Source organism: Salminus brasiliensis, chromosome 21 (genome assembly GCF_030463535.1).
Source record: "Salminus brasiliensis chromosome 21, fSalBra1.hap2, whole genome shotgun sequence".
Lineage (NCBI taxonomy): Eukaryota > Metazoa > Chordata > Actinopteri > Characiformes > Bryconidae > Salminus > Salminus brasiliensis.
This window is the reverse complement of record NC_132898.1, coordinates 13,482,326-13,507,843: the sequence shown is the minus strand read 5'-3', so window position 1 is coordinate 13,507,843 and position 25,518 is coordinate 13,482,326. Positions and strand designations below refer to the sequence as shown.

Genomic DNA, 25,518 nt, shown 5'->3' with positions numbered 1-25,518 from the left:
CATCATTGTTATGATTATTATTTTACGAATTCACATTATGATAATGAATATTATAGTAATATAATATATAATATTATCTAAAAACATTTACAAGTTGGTTGACTCAGCGTGAACAGATATTAGCAACCAATCACAATGCAGGATGTGGAAAACTAGTCACCAATCATAGCTAAGGGGGTGGGACACTACCGTCCAATCCCAGAGCACGGGGCGGGGCACGAACGAAGCAAACGCCGCCGATCTGAATCAACGTCATTATCGAAGCTGAAGCCCCGCCCCGGAGCGCTCAACTCAAACAGGATTGGTCAGAAGCGGAGCGGAGCTGCTTTAAAACGCTATTGGCTGAAAAAGTGACTATAATAAAGCACAAGGAAACACATGCAGACACACAAACATAGGAACACCCTGAACGCTCCACCAAAGACAGTCAGAATAATAGTGATTCCTGTAAAAGACGGAGCGAAGAAGCTGCTGAAGGAAGAGGAGTTAAATGGAACTATGGTGAGTGCTTCATGACCGTGTCCCCCTTCACGATGGCATTTCTGCTGTTGCTGATAGGGTTTAATAGAGTTTAATGAGGTGGTTTGTACTTTTTAAAGTCGTGGTTGTAAAGCTGTGAGTTGTCTTAGCTCAGCTTGTGAAGGCTTTTAGATTGTTCCATTGGATGCATTAACATTTCTACAGGATGTTGGTGTCTACAGTGCACACAAGGACAGTGTAAACAAGCACAGATACATAGAAGTTAGATGTAGGCACCATGTGTCATGTGTCACAGTGTGTCTCCACAAATGGAGAGAGAGATGGGGAAGAAGTCCACTAATCAGCCATAACATTAACAACAAATACACTGTCATGATGTCAGAATGCTTCAAATTACTGACACTGACACGAAATACACAGATATACACAGCCATAACATTAACACCGCCTACTTGTATCTGTACTCACTGTCCAATGTTGTCCACATGAAGCATGTGTCCTATACAGTGGTCAGATATTTGTTTTAATTATATAACTAATGTTCCGCACTGAGTGGCACTGGTAAGCTGGTGACCCTGTCCAGCTTCAGCATGAACCCTGTTTAATCATTATCCAGAAACAGGGAGAGTGAGCACACAGGCCGCCTCACACGGCCCACCGCACTTGGGCTGTAAACACAGCGAGGGCCACTCCTTTAAAATCACTCAATCAGATAAAAGGAGCCTCAGCCGGCTCTGCTTCATGTGGGAACATGCTGCTCGCAGACAGGTGCTGCAGTTCGTGTGCAGCAGAAATCCATGAATTTGGTGATTCATCAGCAGGCTTGCAAGGCTTGTCATGGTTTTCTGTGCGGAATGAAATGGATCCAAACTGCTTCGTCATCCTCACATCAACGAAAAGGCAGGACAATCTTTGTATTTTATCGTCCCAGCATGAAGTCACCGGGACGTGAGTCAGGTTTTGTGGCCTTAGAGCCTTGGGTACACTGGACAGTGTTTAAAGTCCCAACATCACTGGGTGTTTCACACGTCTCCAGTGTTAAAGTGTTGAATTGTATGGACAGGCTTCAATTTGAGGGGTGATGCAAGGGTGAAAAGGGGTGGGGAAAGGGGTGAAAAACACACCCCCTTTTAAAACAACCACCCCCTTTTCCTGCCATCTCCATTAATGAATGTCAGCATGTGAAACCACTACTATATACTACAATTGATATTCCAATTTTAGCCAGATATTGAACACCTGTCTTTTGACAGCAAAGTTACAAAAGGCTTACACGGTCATATGACCACTCCTGGTTTGGACTGATATCGGCCAGTTAAATCAGCTCCACTTAGCACTTAGGAGCACTTAGTAGTTCTATAATTCCAGACTGTAGTCCATCGGTTTCTTTACATTTACTTTGTAAGCCCACTTTCACCCTGTTTTTCAAAGGTCAGAATCCCACGGGACCACCACAGAGTCATTACTGGATAAATGTCTTTTTTTGCTGCATGAAAAGTCTTAACATTTTTATCATTTGGAGAGCAGAGCCAGCTTAGACTTAATTAGAGCCTGTGTAATACAACACCGGCTCAAGTGGTAAGTGATGGGCATTTGCAAACTGTTTAATACACACTACTTAGTCAAAATCCTCCTTATTTGCTTGCTTTCACCATTTTTAACCCCATGTCAGATTTACAAAAGCTCTCAGCTCCTAAAGTCCGCTGCTGGGCCTCTCTGAGTCATTCGGGTCATGATGCATATTTCTGCAGTGAATGAACAGAAGGTGTTTAGGCTGCAAATATCTGACCTGAACAATTTGATGAAATTCCATTTTTTTAAATTATTCAGTTCATAATGAAATCTCACATTTCAAAATGATTCCATTGGATTTGATTTTGTTTTCAATCCTGATACCAAATACACCAATCAGCCATAACATTAACATCATCTCCCTGTTTCTACACTCATTGTCTATTTTATCAGCTCCTCGTACCATATAGACCTAGAACTAGACATAGAACTCCAGATTGTAGTTCAACTGTTTCTCTGCATACATTGTTAGTTAGCCTCCGTTTACTCTGTTCTTCAGTGGTCAGGACCCCACAGGACCACCACAGAGCAGGTATTATTTGGGTGGTGGGTCATTCTCAGCACTGCAGCTACACACTGACATGGTGGTGGTGTGTTCCTGTGTATTGTGCTGGTACGAGTGGATCAGACACAGCAGGGCTGCTGGAGGTTTTAAACTCTATGTCCACTCAGTTTGTGTTGGTCATCCTGTAGTCCTTCATCAGTGATCACAGGATGCTGTTGGCTGGATATTTCTGGTTGGGGGGCTGTTCTCAGTCCAGCAGCAATGCTGAGGCGTTTAAAAACTCCAGCAGCACTGCAGTGTCTGATCCACTCGTACCAGCGTAACACAATTAACCCTACTAAAAAAGGTTGGAGTGTTGTTTGCTTTGGCAGTCTTTACTGCATGTTTGTCTGTGCTGTATATTTAATATAGTATATGATCATTTACTGTATCGCAGGCAGTTATTTAGCTGGCTGCTGATGTTTTTCAGGCCTGTTGGCTGGTCTTTTGAATTGCATGCTGTAGTGTAATCAGAGGTTTACGGTTTACAGTGCAAAAACACCTGAATCAATCTCTCTCTTGCTTGCTCGCTCGCTTGCTCACTGAATAGTCGGGTGCGCGCGAGTTGGAACCTTGTAGCCTACGGGTGGTTTTTTGTACGTACTATGAAATTTTCAGGAATATTTTTTATGATAATATTCCTGCTGTTGCCACTGAAGCAAGCTATTGAATCAAGTAAAAACTGTACAATATAACCAAGATAACAATCAGTCGGTGAACAGATGTTAAATCAGCGTTAAACTGTTAACATTAACTTCATTGAATCAGCGTTCCAATCTGATGTGGATTCATCATCATTTTTGCACCCTGAATTAATATTGGAATTTTACACATTAAATTCTGAACAAAAAATCTATAGAAAACAAACACAACATCAGTCATCTTTAAAACTTCAAAAATCCCATTACTGCAATTAAATGTGGTAAATCAGCCCAGCTTTATGTCCAGCAAGGATCATTTTGTGAAAAGCAGAATAGGGAAAAAACAGGAAAAGACTTTTCCTTTTTTTCTTTTTCAAAGATATCCGTAAACATCAGCTGAAATACAAATATATTTGCATCATTATATGCATAAATATATTTAAATACATACATTTGCACATACAAATGTGTTAAAAAGTCCCAAAAACCTTCTTTTGCATCTACTTTTTGTGCTACTTACTAAAAGTTACTTTTATGGTGCAAAATATGAATCTTGAGAATTAAAACCAGCACAACTAAGCTGATAATAGCCAATATGATTAAAATTACAATCACATGCTAAACTACATCCATTTTATCCTGCATGAGGGTGTTCCTCACTCTCCACCATGTTCATGCCCTCAGTTCACGTTCCAGATCAGTAGGTGCAGCACTTGTGTGGTGGCCTGTTCCACTTAAGCAATTCAGTGCATAGCAAGAAAGTAACTGTTGTTTATAAAGGTTGACAGAGAGAAAAGGTTCAAAGATTTTATAACTGTGTAAAACACTGATATAATTAAAATCGTTCAATCCACACTTATGTTGACCGAAAAGGCAAAGTGGTTTATACGTTGTTTTTAGTATCTGAGCAATAAAAGTAATGCATTTCCAATAGCGTCTGAAGACATATAGCTAGCTAGCTAAAAGCTTCACTGTTGATCCAACAGTGATATCCAAATTTCCTCAACATGATTCTGCATAAAAGTCAATGACGTATCAACATCACTTTGCTATCTGGGAAGTTAAAGACTGAATACTAAATAAATACTTAATAAGCGGTAGACAGGTAGACAGACAGCAGCATTAGCAGATGTGTACATGAAAAATACTGGATAGCCTGTTGGCATCAGCCCACAATTCCCATATCTGTGCATTCCTAGTTTTGACATTCCTCACAGACAGATCTTTCCACATGAGCGTATGAGGAATTAACTCTCTGGCCCAGCTGGACCTGGGATCTCCTGTGGTCTCCGTCCGTCACAGCCTTGACGACACATGATAAATATTCAGTATATCTGCAGTACAAACACACAGAGGAAGAGTGATCTGACGTCAGAGTTCGTGACCCTGGCCTCTGTCTCTTTCTTTATCTGCGGCCTTCGCTTCAGTACACGTTCCTGTAAGGAAGTCAGCCTTCAGAGGGACTTGTAGATGTACTGCTCAAGTGTGTCCAACTATTTAAGCCTCTTTCCAAAATGCTGGATGAGTTCTGTGAGGTGTTATGAGTATGCTGGAACTTTAGGAATCTCTCCTGAAGGCCAGTGCTTAAAAAACGTCTGGAGGCTTCGTGGAGGCCTGCGGGTTTATTTTTATATGTTTGGGAAATGCGGGACTGTTTGTCCATAAGAAGCAGACGTAGCAGACGGAAACAGTGTGAAGTGGTGTGGTGGCCCTCCTATGAGCTTGACAATAAATAGTTTGTTTTTATCACAATAAAACAAACACAGATCAGCCATAACATTAGTGACGGGTGAAGTGAAAATCGCGTCCACAGTGGCATCTGTCAAAGGCTGGATATATTAGGCAGCAAGTGAACAGTCAGTTCTAGAAGGTGATGATGTGTTAAAAGCAGGAGAAAATGTGCATCAGCAAGAATCTCTTCACAAGGGCAAAACTGTGATGGCTAGACAACTGGGTCAGAACATCTCCAAAACATCAGGCAGGTCTTGTGGGGTTTTCCTAATATGCAGTGGTCAGTACCTACCAAAAGTGCTCCAAGAAAGGACAACTGGTGAACCGGCAACAGGGTTCATGAGCACCTATTGTGGTCCCTGGAGGCCCCGCCCTTAAACCTTACGTATTGGTGCCAGATACCACAGGACACCTTCAGAGGTCTCGTCGAGTCCATGCCTCAAATGGTCAAATCTGTTGTGGCGGCATGAGGGGGTTAGGTGGTGGTGGTGCTAATGTGATGGCTGATCTGTGTATAAATGAGCTCCAATTTTTATATTATTATTATTGCAAGTGTCCAGATCAATCTCAGCATTTTCAGATCTACAGAGTTTCTGTAGATATTTTAATATCTCTCTCCTCTGCCTCTTCTGCCTCACTTTTTACTGCAAGTTTAGAGCTGAAATATGTCAGTCGGCTCTGTTTTGATTGACTGACCCGTCTTGTGTTTTATTCAAAGAGCAACATCTTTAAAAAAAAATCCTCATCACTTCACTGTGAATAGGCAGGGCTAAAGTGAGTGGGCGTTCCTATGTAAATGTGCAGAACCATGATGAAGTTAAAACAGGTTTTCACAGCTTATGTGGTTTCCATAACACAAGCAATTTCATTTCAAACATAATGAGAGAGTTTGTCCATATTGTGGTTCTCTATTTGAAATCCTTACAACATGCTGTCATTTTCCCTCAGGGTCACATACAACAGGATGCCGGATGTTGCCTTCTAAAACAGTTAAACAACATTACATCATAAAATACAGCATAAAATGTGCATTTAACAAGTTCATATTCTTCATGTTGTGTAAAATACTGTAGGGTATGTTCATCCACCACTGGGAATCCTCACGACGTAGCTGGTGGTGTTTGTGCCGGGCGATATGACCTCAAATCAATATCCTGATTATTTGATCATTTTACCTCAAATATGTTTAATGCATGATTATATAAGCTGCTCAAGTTACTGAGCTAGCTCTGTTAGTTCATAAGTTCTCCTCCTTGTTGCTTCCATGTCGCAGACTGAAAGGGACAGAGTCACGTGACTCCACACCCAGTAGTGTGTTTCTAAGGGGACTAGACCTTGACTAGAGGTTCTGTATGTTGGCTTTGAGTCATTTTCGATTAATTGCCCTGCTCTATCTGCGTAGTCCTTCTGGAAGAGTATCCTTCACGTTTGCACCCCGAAAGTGCTGGTAGTTTTCCAAAAGTTCCTCCCACCTTTGAAATATGCCATCAGAAGGGAGTTTTCCTAGTCTTTTAAAAATCAAAGGGACAAAACTGTTAGTTTCCAAGTAGTTTCCAAGTTATATTTAAGATTGGAGTAGGGCTGGGCGATATGGTAAAAATATTATATCATGATATTCAAAGACATTTTTCACAACACACTGACTAAATACATCATTAGCGACTGTTTCCTAAAAACTACTGTTCAGATACTCTCCCCCAAACTGAGTACAGAGATTGTTATTAAGCATATTGTTGTCACAATAACAAAATGTATCACTATACGATAAAATATCATCTTATTGCCCAGCTCTAGGCATTAGGGGTTAGGGTCTTACTTAGTTTGGATTATAGGCCTACACTTCCTATCTGGTCAAACTCAAACTGCTGATTCTCAGCAGCATCACTATTAGGGTTAGGATTAGGCACAGGAGCTTGTTTTTGACCAGGGGACTGGTGTAGTTTAGGTTTTGCTTATGTCCAGGTTTAGCGTTTTCACACTTCCCGAATATGAGTCCGCACCCAGGACTGATACTGGGCTAATTTTGAGGGGCTCATTTTCGCTGGATTGCTTTCACACAGAAGAATTTCATTCGAACTGTGGTTGATTGAGCAATTTCAAACGGCACTTTTCTGTGATAGGACCTAAACTCATCCGTTTATTTCCATTACTTTCCTTGGATACAAAACCTCAAATGGAGTCATTACACTTTTCCATGCAGCAACACCTGCAATCAAGGAGCTGTCCTCATAGGAAAAGGTTTTTAGCCATGCAGTCACCAATCACGCAACCCTGCATCTGCAATGGATCACACCAGAGTCCACTTAAAGTGAATCCCTGGCCACTGATTTCAGGAGGACCACAGATTGGTGCTCTGGACTGCTTATGAGCTTGAAAGCAGCTTTTACAGTTGACCAAACATACCCAACTCCTGCTGCGTCCTGTTTATACCTGCTCATTTTAAAAGTGACGAGTATCTGGATTGTATCCGGATTAGATTTTAGCCACATGCATCTTCGCTGAGTAGTTATGCGTCTTGGAGAGACGAACGTGTTTACACGGCTATAATCACCTCCTGATGTGGTCTGGGTGAATGGATCTGTATCTGTCTTGGGTGTGTTTACACTTGCACCTTTATGTTGCTTGGCTTTATCCAGATATAATCCTGAAACTCAAGACGCATGAAGTGACCAGATGTGAACCAAAGTCTGAGAGGTCCAAAGTCTGGACCCTGGGCGCATGAATGCTATCAGGGGTCAGAACTTTCATTTTTAAGCGTTTTGTTTTCGAACACATTTGCAGTTCATGAGAAACCGAAGAAGAGAAAGTATCTCTGGCCGGGAGCATCTGTGGTTATCACAAAGGGTGTTTATATCTCATAAACAAAAGCCTTCTGTGTATGAAATTAGGCCAAAACCTCCAAACCACAAGCCTCCTGACCTGACTCCTACAACCCTACAATGAGACACTACTTTTTTCCCTTCTCTAAGACACACACGTCCTTGTTTATATACTGTCACAAAATAATACGTCCATATGGACTACATACATACATGTATACACTATGTCCAAAAGTATCCAGTACCATCTACAGTATTAATATAGGTATTAATATATGTATTTAATATAAAACAATAATTCAGTTTAACTCAAATTGAAATGAACTACAAACAAATAGTTTTCCCCTACAGTTAAAAGCAGTGTTTTGTTTAAAATAAATACATAAATAATTGTGTAGGTCATGTGGTTATGTACAAAAACAAACACACTCACACACACATTCCAGTCATCCTTTGGGAATGCCCTCAGCCACAAATGATCGACTGGTTTACAGCATCAGTGACGAATTACTGACGCATGCTTGTGGTTTACTGCCTTGTTGAATGGCAGCATGACCCAAGTGCAACAATCCTGAATACTGAGCGCTCGCAGTCCTGGAGCCATCTGCGACACCACGCATCTGATACAGCTTTTGTTAGGAAATACGCTGAGGGCAGGTTTCAAGTACAGTTTAAACTTTTTATTCTGATCTGAGAACAGCTGTGGACAGCATTATAAATCCACAGTCCAGCTAAACACAGCATTACATGAAGAGTTCTGCAACAATAATGAATAAATGAATGTAGTACATTAAAATCTACCCCACGTGAGGTGTCTAAAGTAGGGTGATCATATTTTGGTTTTCCAAAAAGAGGACACTGGGGACACACATGCATTCATTGTGGTTAGGATGTTGTGGCTGGGGGATCTTCAAGTAGGCCTAAGTGGCAATAGCCTTAATAGCCTTGTCAAATAATCTCCTTTCATTTTAAACTTGTCTTAAAATAAAATAAGTAAAAAAAAAAAAAAAGCAACTCATCCACCTTTTACATAACATTTATTGTCATGCCAGTGTAAGTAAATAAATCAATAAACAAATAATAAAACTAAAAAGTCATTTGCGTTCAGGCATTTTAGGCAGGGGTCAATCTGCTGTGTTGGGAAGCAGTTTGACCAATGGTTGACGTAGATGTAGGTACATGTAGACCAATAGAGGCAGGGAGAAGGCTGGACTTCTGACTTCTGAAGGTGGAAACAGCTGTATTTAAAGCTGTGAAAATCCACAAGCAGAATGTGTGGAGACTCTAGCAGCAAATACTGAAATCAACGTAAAATCCCAACATTTACACAAGTTAGAAATCTCGGCCAGACGCATTTTCCACATCCTAAAAAGAGGATAAAAGGACATATGGTCAACCTAAAATTTTATTTAATTAAATTTACATTTTTAAGTTTTGCATTGGAGCTTCTACGCTAATGTTGCTAACACGTAATGGAAGCCCTATCAATCAATTATCACACCCTTGCCTCATTTGTTAAGTAATCTCTAGATCTTAGAGAAAAAACATTTTGACATCACCTTACATATTTTGGATTAATTAAAAAGAATGGACAAAATTCAAGCTAAATATGGCTTCTGCTACTACTGTTTTTGGCTTAGCAATGTAGCCTACTTTTGTAGCTACAGTATGTCAATCAAATATATAATATTAAATATATTGACAGAATTTTCACCCAATCAAAGTCAAAACAATACCGTTATCTATAAAAGTGAGATTACTCAAGAGGATCTCGTGGTTTGAGGCGAGTGTGATTATGTAGGCATGCTAATATGCTAACTTTTGATGGGGAAACTGAAGAAGTCAACTCTTTTAATGGCTACATTTGGGATGGGGAAAATTTGTGTACATATAATTGTCCTCTAAAAAAAATAGCACTGTAACGGGATGCTGCATGCAGTGTTTAGAGAGAACGTGCTGTGGGAAAAGGGCATGTGTCTGTTCACAGTGGCCGTGGCATTACATCTCTGAATTGTTGTTCCTCTGACCTTCTCTTACCCTCTTCCTCCGGGGCAGATGGATGGAAGAGACATGACTCTTCTCCCAAAAGCGTCAGACAGGATGCAGCCGGCATTTAAACGAGTGAGAAACTCCATCTCTGAGCACCACTGGGTGTCCAGGGATGTAAAGGGACCTTTCAGTCACTGCCAGCCAATAGGGCTGGATGACATGGACAATAATGGCAGTAAAAATGCTGGCTGTAATTGATATACATATGTGCCACTCATGTAGGTATGGAAGTAAACTGATCTTTTAGTTGACCCTGATTAATGACCTTTATTATTTCTCCTTAATCTAAGTCGTGTTTTTTATATAAATATTCACTTATTATACTGATTAGCCATAACATTAATTCCACCAGCCTAATATTGTGTAGATCCTTCCCTGTCCCTGATACGTTGAGGCATGGCCTTCAAAAGACCTCTCAAAGCGTCTTGTGGTATCTAGCGGCAATATGTTAGCAGCAGATCCTTCAAGTCCTGTAAGTTGTGAGGTGGAACCTCAGTGAATCGCATCAATGAGCCTTAGGTGCCTATGACCGAATTGCAGGTTCACTGGTGTCTTTTTTACTTGGAGCAGTGGTGAGTACTGACCACTGCATACCGGGAACACCCCTCAAGACTCACCGGCCATTTTGGAGATGTTCTGATCCAGTCGGCTAGTCATCACAATTTGAGCTTTGTCAAAGTGGCTTGAATTTGTATGAAGCTAAAGTACTTCCACAAGAGACCCTTGTTGTAATGCAGGGTTTCTTACTTAATAAAAATAAAAACCTTTACTTCAACACAATTTTTGCTAAAGTAACTAAAGTTAATAGTAAGCTAACGGAAGCTAGCTTGAATGTTTTAAAACAGTGGAAATTTGGTGAGCAATGTAGGTTCTATGGTCATATGCTGCCATCAGGTCCTCCTTTGAGGTTCTTGATTGTGACTTTGGAGCTCGGATATACAACGTGATTTCTGTTCCGATTATTTTAGCCAGAAACGATATAAATTATCTGGCAAGAGCAAGTGTATTTAGCATTACAGCAACAGAACAAGGAGCCAGACATGCTCTACTGTAACAACAATATCAGCATATCGCCCCCTAGAGCAGTATAAAGCCCTCCGGCATTGAGCTGAGAAGCTCAATTAATTCTATTGGTGCTGAATGCAATCAAATTCTCACAGCAGTTGTCCGAAACCTAGTACTTGTCTGGACAGTAGAGACAGTTGCTTGAACTAAAGCAGAAGAAACTTTTCTTTAATACCCTGGATTTCAGATGAAACAATAAATGAGCTGGTGTCCCAATACTTTTGCCCGTATAGTGTGTCTTGAAATCGCATGAACATAGAGAATTATTCAGTGGCCAAAATGTTGCAAAATTCAGTCTATTTTAATTTGAGCTTACTGATTTCAACTGTTTCCAGGACGGCCTTTGATCGCAGGTCTTTGCGATGTGTTTAGTGCAGAAACTCAGATCATGATGATGCTAAAAATGTGATACACTGTTCAGCCCTACCAGACGATGACGCAGGTTTAGGGTCGTTTGCCACTTTGAGCTGCTATACACACATCCACATCTGCTGTGCTGAGGAACCTGTGCCAGGAAAGTGTCCAAACATGAGCCCCGATGCCAGTGGGGTTTGTGCCAGTGGATACCAAAACTCAGCGTACTCACAGAGAGTATGATGGATTCCAAGCCTGCGAGTAAATACTTGGGTTGAGAAATTTGACAGGTCACTTGGAACGGGAATGCAATTCCGCCTGCTTATTATTCTGTCCTGATGATCCGGTTGATAGAATGAACTGGGGATGGGAAAAGAAGCACCTAATGTACTTTGTCTCTGTAAAAAAAAACAAAAAACACCTTATATCACATACACTGTATATTTTCCCATATTTCATTTCTGTTATGCAAAAAAACACTACCCCATTTTTGACGAAGTTTTTCATGATGAATGGACCAATTGTAATGCTCTGAAATGACTTGGATTAAAATCTTTTTACATTGACTTCCCCTGAAAGATATTTGGCTTTTGTTTGACAGGCAAACATGATTGCTCAGATTTAGGGGAGAGTGGGTATACCTTTGGTCATTTTCATTACCTCATCTGTACATTGTAAACAGACAGATGTTTCTTTAGATATCTTATACCACCAGTGTTGCGATAGTACCTTGCTTGTCCTTGTGGATTTACTTTGGGGGCTCCCGAGTGGCCCAGACATCTAAGCGCTGGCCTTCTTATCAGCAGGTTCAGTCCCTAGTGATGGAGATAAGGCAGTCTGAGAGATAATTGGCTTCACTCTCTCTGGGTGGGGAGGATGGCCCTCCTGCTCCCCATCATCACCCAGTGCTACGCTAGCAAGTCCGTTAGTTAGCTGGTTAGCATTCTTCTCCAAGCATGTTCAGCTGTGCAATAGCATTTCATTAGAGGCAGTTCAAAAAGACATAGGTGACTTCATGTGAAGCACATAATAGCTCTTACCCTTTCAACCAGGGTTGAGAATCTGTGTAAGCTTTTCTACACAGAATTTATTTGTATTAATTTGTAATGAATTATTATCCACTATCATTTATTAATAAAACAAGTGGGGAAGCAATGGGGAAGTCAACCGGAAGGTAAGGCAGTGGGCAGTGATTCCATGACTCTCTGCCTGGGTTCTCCACAACTGAATATGGACACAAATCCTTGGCAATAAAAGTTGCAATAGAGTCCCTAAGTGGTCCTGTGGAACAAGGCGCTGTTACTGTGACCAGTGGATTGCTGGATCAGCAGTAAGTGTTTCTGCCTATAAACCATGAGCATATGAATAAACACGTGTATACATATATAATAATATATACTGTATATATAAATATACAGTAGCCAGAATGTCTTTGTCAGTGAATTTAGTGAGGTATTGTTTAGAAGAGCACAGGTTTAGTTCCTGACTTCTCTCTGAACTCTAGGAATGATTTTGTTCAATTCCACCAGCAGCTCAACAAAACTCAGTGAAGGACTGGTTACATAAACTAGTTATTGGGTGGAAGCTGTAAATCCTGAGCTTCCGTGAGGGGAACTTATTAATATAAAGAATTCAGATAAATAACGTTACATATCAGGATTGTTAGAACTTACCGAAAAACCCAGTCATGCTGGGTGAGCTCTCTCCAGGGTGGGCAGATGGCACTTTCTCCCCACATCACTCCACTGCAGTGCGGGCCGGCAGTGCCGCCTAATGACTAGTGTGTCAAAGTCAGGACCTTTGTGTTTTCCTCTGAGCACCGATTGCATCTGTGGCAGTTTGGAAAAAGAGGCGACTGCTGGCTGCGCACGTGTCAGAGGAGGCCTGTGAGTCCTCACCCTCCCAGTGTTGGGAGCACTGCATGTGATAGGGGGAGAAGATGTATGGGTTGGGTAAAGCGCCCGGATTTAGCTGCTGCTGCCTCTGCCAACCAGAGCCAAAGTGCTTCCATATGCTAGGTTTTAATGTAGAGGGTGCCAGTCAGATTTCTTGCTCATCAGTCTTGTGTCTCTGTTATGGCTTCGACACGCTACACAACTTGTAGAGTCGTCAGGTCGCTGTACTGTTCATCTTTTGGAATCGTAAATGTTTGAGTTGTTGTCTGCACACTACACATGTATGCCAACGTGTTCTATTGAGACTATATCATGCCCCTGCGCCACACACATGATAAGGCTGGATTTAGGGAGTCCTTTTGCTTTTTCCTCGGCTTTCTCCTCTCCTTGTGCTCTCATTGACTGGAGCGCAACACCGCACTCACTGCAAATCATAACCGGGTCATGACACTTTTCACACTACAGGATTTCAACTCTCTGACAGGTCCAGATATTTAACATGATAAATATTCATTTTAACCCTGCGAGCGATCTGCGAGCCGGTCGGGTCGCATCTCTGAACAATTCACACATAGCGATCTAAAGCCGATTTTTGAGCCTCGAGTGAACACCGATTTGCCTCCGAGCTGATGTTTTTCTTGGCGACTTCCAAAACCTGTCGCGAGCAGAAAATCAGGGCTACAGTCATGTAGTGTGAACTCTGCATTATGTGCACATCACAGACATTCCGGTGCTGCACTTCAACACATCCGAGTTCCGTCTTTTGCGTTCTCTCAACATTGTGTTGTCAGTGAACATTTAGAGAATAAATTTTTGATATTTGTAAATCCAAAAATCAATTTTTGTCCTCCCACCCCTATTTCCAACACTGGTAGCATCGCATGATAGGTATTACTACCTATCTAACTACCTAATGCCATAGATTTCATACATGCCATAGAAGAACCACTTCTGGTTTAAAGAACCATGTTCGTAAAGAAAAGCCTTCACTTGATTTAGAGGATGTTTACCATTTTAATGGTTCTTCACACTCATATGCCTCTTTTATAAACACTCTTCACTATGAAACCAAAAGGCCAAACGCTCAGTAAACCATTTGTAGCACCCTTTATTTTTAAGAGTGTAGAGAGAGGGAATTGGAAAGTACTAAATTGGGGAATCCAAAGGGAGAAGGGTATAAAAAGGTAGAGCATGATTTCTCCTGGGAAAGTGAATGTACTGAACCACCAAGGCATAAAATTGGACAAAGATTTTTAGAAAATTGTACTTTTAGATTGTTTGTACCTTGGGGAACTAAAATGTTTTTTCTTGGTTGAGACGCGAGGAAGCTTTGGAGAACTTGTGGGACTGTGCAGGGAAATGTGTGGAGAAGAAAAATCCAACCACTGTGAGATTTCTGTGGACGGCAGTGAAGAATGTGTGGAAGCAGTTTGCCAGTTTAAAAAAAACATTGCAAAAATTCAGCAGTAAGTGTTTCTGCCTGTAAACCACGAGCATATGAATAAACACGTGTATACATATATAATAATATATACTGTATATATAAATATACAGTAGCCAGAATGTCTTTGTCAGTGAATTTAGTGAGGTATTGTTTAGAAGAGCACAGGTTTAGTTCCTGACTTCTCTCTGAACTCTAGGAATGATTTTATTCAATTTCCACCAGCAGCTCAACAAAACTCAGTGAAGGACTGGTTACATAAACTAGTTATTGGGTGGAAGCTGTAAATCCTGAGCTTCCGTGAGGGGAACTTATTAATATAAAGAATTCAGATAAATAACGTTACATATCAGGATTGTTAGAACATGCCTAAGACTTCTGCTCAGTATTATGTAAAATATCTTAAGTTATGAGGATTGAGCAAACTTACCGAAAAACAGCATCTATTTTAATTTCATTAGCCTGGTATTTCTATGACTTGCTTAAAATTTCCTTTCCAGATGCCACAAAATGCGCTCACAATTCACTGTTCCCCACCACAAAATGCCACAGAGATTGGCGTCTCCCACAGAGTTGGAAAAAGAAGTCATAAGAAGTCATTTTTCTGTCATAACCTCTCCTTCACACCACCATCTCCTCCCATACACACACACCCACACCAGATGAGCTCGCCTTGCCCTTCTCAGGTCCTGAGAAGTCTGTTTGGGCAGAGTTGTTGCAGATTAAGCCAAGTGCCTATCAGCGCTGGGCTGGGTGTGGGTTTTCTGGATTGAGTTTGTGGAAGAAAAGATAACAGCATCTGTGGCCAGGAGGGTCTGACCGGCAGCCCCCTCGTACGTGCCTTGTTTAAATTCATTGTTTGGCTGAGGGGATCGGTAGCTTAGCTTTGTTCAGAATGCAGAGTTTTTGGCCACGAGCTGTAAGAGAGACTTTTATAAGCAGTAGTTTGCTCAAAACGAAAATTCTAGCTTAGGCCGTTAGACTCATTGCTAATGAGTAGAAGAAGCTGCTGAATTAGCATCCTGCAAACTGCAGCTCTGAATCATCACACCATGTCAGACCATGTCAGCTTGTTAAATCAAATCCACTCACTGATGTGGTTTGACATACTTTAGAAAGGTACAATTCTTAGCTAAAAACAGTAGACTAGCAGAGGCCATCTGGAGGCCAATTTTGCCTCCTCCAGAATATACTAAATAATGTGAAAAGACTTTTACAGAAGTGTGTGATTATCACTTTATGGAAAATAAGCTTCCTTTACTTGTTAGCGACATTAGCCATCTGGATCCAGTCCTAACTCTTGCCTTGACTTCTGAAGAAAGTCTTAAGAACCAAACTCCAGACACCAATCTTGGCTTATTTACAGCCTTTGGGCTTTGTCTGTGTGTGTATGTGTGGGGAGGGGTGATGTAAATTGATGAGATGAACTCTTGCTTTATGGCAGGAAGCCAGACATCCTGGCTTGATCATACTTAATCATAAGAAACAGAGGAGGCCATAGAGTAATGGATAGCAGTTGTCCATAACCTATAGATTCTGAAGTCACATATATTATTTAGCATATGTTTATAGAAATGCTGCCCAGCAGTTTGTAAAGCATCCCGGGAGCTGTTTTTCTATGCACGTCTTAACCGCCACCCAATCCAGCTGGGTGCGGAGTGGAAGGGGAACAGTGTGAAAACAGAAGGGAGTAAGTGCTGGAACTGCAGAGGTTGCTTAAGCTCGGTTTACTAAGCTTTTGAAAAATATTGATGTAGTGAGGTGGAGGAGGAACGCAGTATGGGATTTCAAACAGTTGAGAGGGAGGAGATTTAGTCATTTAATTCTTATGCTGGAATGATTACAATAATACTGCTGGATACAGCTGATATTGATCTTCAGCTCAACCATTGAGGTATTGCAATGGAAAGGCCAGTTCATTTGCTTCTCTATTTCTATTCTATTGTTATTTTGTTATTCTGTTCTGTTGCTTTTATTTTCTGTTTCTATTCTATATTCTTTTTTGTTTGTTTTTATTGTATTTATCATTCGACATCCCTTTTTCTTTTCTGTTTCTTTTCTATTGTATTTCTATTATATTCAGGGTTTTTTCTATTATCTATACACTGAAGACATTTGGGTTTGAGATTAAAAGATGAATATTATGATAGACAGATTCAAATTTCATGTAGATGTGTTAGACAGCTTTGAAATTGGCACCTTTTGTTCAAACCTACCACAAGTGAGCAAAACTATTGGTACATGTGACTGACAGGTGTCATGTGAATTTAACTAGGCCCTGTTAAATTCACTGCTTCAATAATTAACATCTCTGAATGTCTACTCCTGGTTTGAATCCAGGGTTTCGCTTGTGAAGACTACATTTGTGGATAAAAATGATAAACTAACATGAAGACCAGCCAGTTGTCTACAGGGCAAAGGAAGGCCATGTTTAAGCAGTGGAAATAGGGGGAAATCAATCAGAGCTATTGTACGAGCTCTGGGGATAACCAGTACAACAACAATCTGGGATGTTCTGAAAAGAAAAACAAAAAAAAAAACAAGACAAAGAATAACCTGGACCAAAGTGGTGGAAATGTCCATGTCTGGAGACAGAAAGGATGTGTTCATGATCCAAAACATATAAGCTCATCAGTCAAGCATGGTGGAGGTAGTGTCATGGGTTGGGCTTGCATGGCTTCTTTCTGACATGAGCTCACAAATCTTTGTTTATGGTGGAATGTGATTGTGGCAGCAGGATGAATTCAGAACTCGCCAGAAACATTACCAGGCTGAAGTGACTCAAATCCGATTTTTTCAGGGCTGTGTGGAGACGTCCAATCTTCTCTTTTTAAATCAGATTAATCAGATACGTTTTTTTAAGTAATTTTCATCATGTGGTCTTTTCAGGGACAGATTTATTTACATTATAGACAGATACGAGTCATTTACACTTATTAATGTGAACTGTCAAGAAAGCCAGGTCCGATCTGAACAAAAAAAACCTGAATTGATTAATGAGGCTTGTAATGTAAACACAGCCAGTGTGTGCCAGTTTATAGAGAAATGCATCCAATGTAAGGAAAAGAACTTCATACTGTAGCGAGACATTCACGCAAAAACACACTTCCAGCACAACAAATCAATTTAGCTATGTTCAGACTGCAGGTCAATTGGATTTGTTCCTCAAATCAGATCTGTTGCAAGGGATCAGATCGGATTTGCGTGTCCGGATATCACAATATATCCGGACACTATCTACATGGGTTGCTGTGGTAATGATGTATGCTCTAACAACGCAGAAGAACATTTCAAATCTGATTTAAATGACCACGCTCTGGCCAATCCAGACTGAGACACATCTGTACAAATCCTGTCTTCAAATGTGGTTGGGATCCAATTAGTAAAAATAGAATTTCATGTGGTTTTTGCCTGTCCAGACTATCAAAAATCAATCTGGATATAATCTAGATATTCCAAAACTCTAATTTGGGCTGGCAGTCTAAACATAACCTTTGTCAGGGGAATCTGGACGGTTTAAGACCGACCAAGTCAATCACCAGTCCTTAACCCAGCTGAGCTTAAATTTCACCCCCAAAAACAAACAACAGAAAAGGCTACTGTTTAAGCCTGGAAAGCCTGCAAGCTAGGGATATGCAACCAAACGTAAAATGTTAATTACTTTCTTTTACTTTAAGACCATCTGTTCCTGCACTTTTGCTCATCTAAAGGTAAAGGTGCATGTATTTGTCACTGTACTATGTACAGCAAAATGTGTCCTCCACATTTTACCCATCGGTGGTAGTAACCACACACACACACACATTAGTGAACTAGTAGGCACACACACCCATAGCGGTGGGCAGCCAACTCCAGCTCCCAGGGAGCAGAGAGGGTGAAGGGCCTTGCTCTAGGGCCCAACAGTGGCAGCTTGCCGAGCCCGGGTATCAAACCCACAACCCTGTCATCAATAGCCTGGAGCTCTAACCGCTGAGACACCACTGCCCAAGATGTAAATCTAGATGTAAATATCAGGACATCAATTAAAGTCTGATCTATTGTCTCATTTTCATCTTCTGATCCCAACGGCCTTGCAGTTTGAAAGTTGTTCGTTCCACCACTTTGGTCCAGGACAGACAAAAGCCTGGATGCTTGTCTTCCGTGGATCTTAAGGGATGGGAGGTCAAGCCGAGCCGTACTTGAAGCTCAAAGGACTCTGATCTGGACTCTGATGGTACTGATCTGCATTTGATTGATTGATGATTTTTGTTATTTATGTTTATGTGAGAAGATGGCCCCCCCTTGCAACCCCCCCCCCCCCTCTTCTTTCTCGAATCGAGCCCTGTGTGCATGTAAACAACCAAAGTGAAGGGCAAAACACCAACAGATGTTTTATTAAATGCCTGAGGGTGGGCAGGAATCACTGCCTGCTGTCTCTACTATCAAGTGACAGTGACCCTAGAGCGGAAAACATGAAGGGGGCGTGGCTAACTCGATAACACCGCCCACTTGTCTGAGGAGACCAATAGTCGTGACCGAAAGTCTAAACCCTTCCCCCTGTTCTAAATGAAACCACACAGGAATGCACGCTCGCTCTCTTTCTCACACACACACACACACACACGTACACGCGCCCTTTCTTTTACACACACACACACACACACACACACACACGTACACGCGCCCTTTCTTTTACACACACACACACAACTCAAGTTGATCAAGTCTGTCTTCTTCCTGTTTGCGCGAGCGCCTGGGCTTCAACAACAATGCTAAACGTAGAAGCTAAACCAGGGAGTCCAGCAACAGTGTCTAATGGGCCTGAAACAGGGAGCTAAACACAGAAAACGGGCGAAAACAAGGACCTAAATAAAAAGTTCAAACTCTGAGCTAAAACACAAGCGAGAACGGTCATCGTTACTGGACGAGAAAAGCCACTGCAGGTCGAGTAGCTCTCCTCGCACATGTGCAGCGCTTCTCCTGCGGTATTTAACCCCCTAAAGGAGCTGACAGACAGTTTTTCGTGGACTCCTGGAGGGCAAGAGGTGGGGGAGGTGAAGGAACCCCCTCCCCACACACACACACACACACACGCTGACCAGAGTGTTTCCTCTGGTTCACTGGAACTGATATGACACACACGGACTCAATCTAATGGATCCTAGGAGAGACCCTGCTTTCAGGATATCCCCATAGACTGCTGAAGACACACACACACACACACACACGTTAAGTCACCCTCACGCAGACTAAGCTGAAGGCTTACTGTTGGTATGGAAGCTCTGAGGGAGTCTTTTCTCCATTTAACCTTCCAGATGTCGTCCTACAAGCGGGCTACGTTAGACGAGGAGGACCTGATTGACACCACCTCAGATGGAGTGTATCACGCCTCAACGGTGCAGGTAAGAGGTTACCTGTTTCTTTTATTGAAGCTTGTTGGGATCCTTGAAGTCGACCGGCCAAGAGTGTGAAAGCAAAGTAGTATTTGTTTATTATTATTATTGATAATAATAATGGCCTATTGTTTGGTGTGTACTGTACATTATTCACTGTACGACTGGGAAGCTAACATGGTAGCCTACCCCCACATTCAAGTGAAAAGTCCTCACTGGAGTTAAATAGTGAGTAATAATGTCCTTGCTTATCTTAGTAGCAATAGTTCCCGTAGTGGATTTGCCTTGTCCCGTAAGCATTACACTTAAAAATCCATTAATAGCCACACACACATTTCCTGATGTGGCTTTAAACATCAGCTTCAGATTAGAAGCACGCAGTTATTTCTTTTTATACCTCCTACTGTTGGCTTTTCCTTATTTTAGTTACATTATTTTATACAGACCTTTATTGTAAGTCCTTTCCTTGGTCCCTGCTATCAGGCAGTGACTCAGTGAAGTATAAATAAAAACCTGTAGCATAAAAAAGGCCTGTTGTTCAATGAATTACTCTAATAAACAGCTTAATTACTCGCTTGACAGACTGAACACACACACACATCTTTTCAACACAAAGCCGTAATGACGTGATTCCTTTATCTGCTTTATTGCGTGTAGTGATATCCACAACCCCTGACCTAATCTGATCTCCTAATAAGGAATCAATGTGTTTTAATTTCCAGGAATTGAAATCGCGTCTGGGTCAGTGAGAATAAGAGTGGTACAAAAACATAAACAAAAACTCCACAAATGGACTAGACAAATGTGGCATGTTTTCAAAATGTGAAACAAATGGATTTAATCTTATTACTCTTATCATGCAAATGTTAAAAATTAATTTTACATTTTACTGTGAAGTTATAATTTGGGAGATAAGATACAGCACCAGCAGCAATGGTATATAATACACTCCCTAAAAATAAGGGTTCTATAATCAGTGTTACGAATTCCAGAAAGAACTTTTTTTTTTTTTTAACTAAGCTGAGAGGCTGAGGCCTTGAATTGGTAAATAACCATTATATTGACTTCTTAAAAACAAACAAACAAAAAAGGCTCTTTATACTCACACATCTCTGTGATGATTTATAATAATGGATTTCCACAATTTCACATGGTTCCTGGGCAAAATGATGTATTGATATTAACAGACCTTTTCATGCAAGTCTGAGATGTTGGAAAGCTACAAAGACTTTGCTGAAGTGAAGTTCTGGTGTGGTGGTACAGTGTCCATAATAAGTGCCCCCTCAACAACAGATACTGGGGACACTGACTGATCCTAACATCGCACAAAGCTACTATGGAATATTTTTGCTGACGTCAGTATTTAGGGCATATCTGAATATTGGGGAGGACGTGTCCCTTCCTGTATATATTGTGATGATGACCTTGGTTTACTGGGTGTTTTCAGCTGGTAGGGCAGGTAACTTCACTTCAGTAAGCCAGATGCCACTATAGATTGTAGATGAAGATAATCAATATTTTTCACTTTACCGGACAGTGGTGTGTGTGTGTGTGTATGTGTGTGTATGTGTGTGTGTATATATATATATATATATATATATATATATATATATATATATATATATATATATATATATATATATGTATGTTAAAATGCAATGCTTTTGTTTTGGTTGTGAAAATAAATGTATGATAAGGCATCACATTTGATTTAAGAAAACATGTGAAGCATATCTACACAGGATATGTGCTTGAGGTCCCTGTAAAATCAAACAGACCTTTGCATAAACAACGATAAGGAAATCTTTCCTCTTTCCAAAGCTTTAATGAATGCATGTCTTGTTCTGCCCCTAGACTGAACCTGACCTGGATTTGAATTTGCTTTGTGATATTAAAGTTGCATTATCTCTACATAAATTCCTAATTCATAATAAACATAAATAAACTTTTGGAAATAACTGCGTTGATGTAATACGAAATATATACACCTGCTCATCCAGCGTTTTGGTGTTAAGAGTATTGATAGGAAGTTTGTCCTCTCTTTGCTGTTATAACAACCTCTTCTCTTATGGGAAGATTGACGGGCATTGGTGTGAGGATTTGAATGCATTCAGCCACATAAGCGCGAGCGAGGTCAGGTACAAATTGGATGTTGAATGGTTAGTTCTGGAGCTCCGTTACTTCAGAGAAGTCTAGTGCTGGGAGGGCTTTTATACCCATACCCCACTGGGCATGGTGAGCTTAGGCTTATGTACAGCTGCTCCAGAGTGTCCTTTTCACTGGCAGTGCCTTTCTATGCCTATACAGGCTTCCAGAGCCTTTCAGCATAATTCATTTCACATTGAACGAATAAGCAACTGCATGATTTTAATGTTTGCATGCCTGCTTTATTTTGAGGCTTTTAGGTTGAGCGCAAACATCTGTGCAAGTCCGATTGAATTACTGCGATCTTTCTTCTCCTGCTCTTTTCCCCATTCTTGCCTCTGCATTGATCCCCTCCAGTGAAAACCTGAGCCTCGTTATCCCGCTAGCCGTTCCTTAAATATTTTCTCAGGTTCATTCGAGGTATTAAGTGTTCCGAAACGTCTCTGAATTTACCCTCTCTGCGAGCGCACGGACCTAGAAATTACCCAGAGGCTCCTGGAACAGCACATACTTGAACATTGGGGCTGACTTTTAAAGTGACTTTTTCACCTTTGCGGGCTCACAGAGAGCTAAGCCTAGGAAATAGCTCTGTCCTTTACAAATTAAAGGTCATTTATCTGAATTTGCCCCTGGTGCGCCTACAAAGCAGAGTGGCTCATTTAAAGAGTAAGTCCTTAATCCTCTCTAAATTAGTATTACATTACATTAACATTACGCCAAGTTATGCCTGTATGCACTCCATTCTCTTATATCCTCTGTGCCTTGACCCAGCACTTTGTACAGCTTACTGAATCATTTCTCGCTCTTGGCTCTTGGAGAAATGGAGAATTTCTTTGAAAAGTGCAGGATCTTATATTTGCATCCAGTGGCTTTCAACCTATGGGCCATGACCCCCCCAGTGCGCCACAATGCTACTGCTGGGGGATTGTTGGCTAAACATTTTCGGTATTATGTACATTACTTACAAAAATAATACATTATATTTAGGTCTAGCTTGCTGATTGGTCTGGCATAGTACAGTCACATTACAGACAAAGCCAGTTACGTTTCTGTCTTATTGTGAGTTTTACCCATCATGGATGAAAGGTAAATGACAGGGTCTTTCCCAATGATCGTAAAACTGGAACATCTACAAGTAAATGGGCAACCATAACTCTAACAGAGAAAACTGAGAAAATCAAGCATAAACTGAAAACGAAGGAAATACAACAGTGAGTACATAGTGCTAGGCTTCATGCGTACTGCAACAGTGTTGTGTGTTTACAGGTCTTGTTGTATTATTAGCCAAGCTAATTAAGTAACCATTGCAAGTCTGAGTGCTTCTAAGAAGGACAGCCTTATTGGCCTACCTTGTGACCGTGCAAGTTCTTGGCACACTTGGCTTCCTGTTAGGTCCGAGTATCCAGATCTTTAGGACAAGGCAGTAGGATTTCTGATGCTGTTTCCCGCTACTTTGTAAAACTGGATTTGTTATGTTGGTGGTACTCAAGACCAAATATAGGAATAGGCTTCTTGTTGAGCCAGACTTCCGTTTGCTAATTTCTGTGCTTCAGCCTGAAATCCAGCGCTTGGTATTTGGCAGCTTTATCAACATCATCAGCTTTGTAGTGTTTAATTTGGTAAATTATTATATACAAGTTTCTGTAGAGTAAATAACAGGGAGCCCTACCTTGTTTACACTCTGAGATTCCAGTTCCTTCTCCCTGCGGCGGTGCTATGGGTGGATGTAATTGAAGGCCATGTTAATCCAACCCAGTGTAATGGTTAACCATGAGGTTTCACTCATAACAAACCAAAATCCTTGGAGAATACACACTGATCCCCACTGAAAGAGTCATTTTCAGTCGACCATTCTGAAGACTCTGGGGCCTGATAACAGTATAACAGTATACTAAGATAGACGATGGATAGATCAGCCCAGACATGTTTGGCAAAGTTCACTTCGTTAGTATTGCACTGGAGCTACATGGCTAGTGTAGCTAACCAGCTAATGGAAGCTTATACTCCTCCAATTAGCATTGTGCACTGCACACCCTTAAGTCAGCTGCATCAAATTGTTAAATCTTGCTCTTGAAGACAAGCAGTATGCATGTCCAACGTATGGCCTATGACCTATGAATATATTTCCAATGTATTTGATCATTTCTCTGAGGTAAACTAGGAGCCCCTTTTTTTTTGCATAAACTTTAAACTAAAAGCTAACTAATGAGCTAAAGCTATCCCTACTCCTGGTGTTAATCTGTCGTCTATATCTAGGCTTGTCTGTTCACCCAGTTCCTGGAAAGCACACTCAGCTGTAAAGTGAATCTTGCCTTTTTTACATTTACGATGTTTAGCTGACACTCTTATCCAGGGTGACTTACAAGGTTACCTCGTATTACAGAGGTGGGACAATGTGGTGCTAGGAGTCTTGAAGCCACTTATTATATTATGCATAGTCACTCAGACGAGGAATCAAAGTGTAGTAGTTTACTTTTAGGTAGTAGTGTAATCCAGTGGATTTGCATATTTCTTACTTGCTCCATTTATTTCGTAATATTGAGTTCATTGATGAGTTATTTACCTCTATGCCAACATAGCAAATAGGTGTGTAAGCAAATGTTGTAATATTATATTTTGCAATACTGTATTACCGTAAGACACCGTATTGGTTTTTAAGAAATAGGTTACACAGAGACATTAGTGGCAGCCCGTGATTCATTTAGTGTTGTGTTTAACCCTCAACCACTAAATAGCTTTAGCGCAGTCCACTGGTATGATTTGATAAAAATTCTGCTTTTCTTTTACTCAGATTTTAAGAATATGATGGCGTTATTGTTTATTTATTTTTATATTTAATACAATATAGCACCCCCTGCCAAATATCGAGTAAACCCTCTTTGTGCCGTCACAACAGATCTGACCAATAGAGCAGCAAACGTTAGCAGCAGATCCATTATGTCCTGTACATTGTGATCCATAGATGCACCACCTCACATCAGTGAGCATAAATGAGCCTTACGTGCTCATGAACCTGTCACCGGTTCACCGGTCATCCTTTCTTGGAGCACTTTTGGTAGGTACTGACCACAGCATTCCAGAACATCCTACAAGACCTGCCTGATGTTTTGGAGATGTTCTGACCCAGACAGAATCACAATTTGGTTCTTTTTAAAGTGGCTCAGATTCCTATGCCTGCCCAGTGTTCCTGCTTTTGACATCTTCACCTTCAAGAATGGACTCTTCACTTGCTGCCTATTACATCCATCCCTTGACTGATACCAGTGTGGATGAAGATCATCAGTGTTTTTCACTTCACCTGTCAGTGATGCTAATGGCTGACTGGGGTATATATCTCAGTATGTTTAACCACATCTTCTCTATCGTGATGTGTATTGTACCGTTCTTGCCAATACACAGCCCTAATAACA

General features: G+C 40.9%; 1 protein-coding gene across 1 annotated transcript in view; it reads left to right on the top strand.

Moving 5' to 3' along the window:
• Window positions 1–376: 376 nt before the first annotated feature.
• The window catches only part of ece1 (endothelin converting enzyme 1), a 52,792-nt gene continuing 27,650 nt past the window's right edge, over window positions 377–25,518 (top strand). The window contains exons 1-2 of the mRNA XM_072665790.1: window positions 377–501; window positions 19,886–19,972. Coding sequence (XP_072521891.1) covers window positions 379–501; window positions 19,886–19,972 — 210 coding nt within the window. The 5' untranslated portion in view covers window positions 377–378. The remainder of the gene's footprint in view (window positions 502–19,885; window positions 19,973–25,518) is intronic.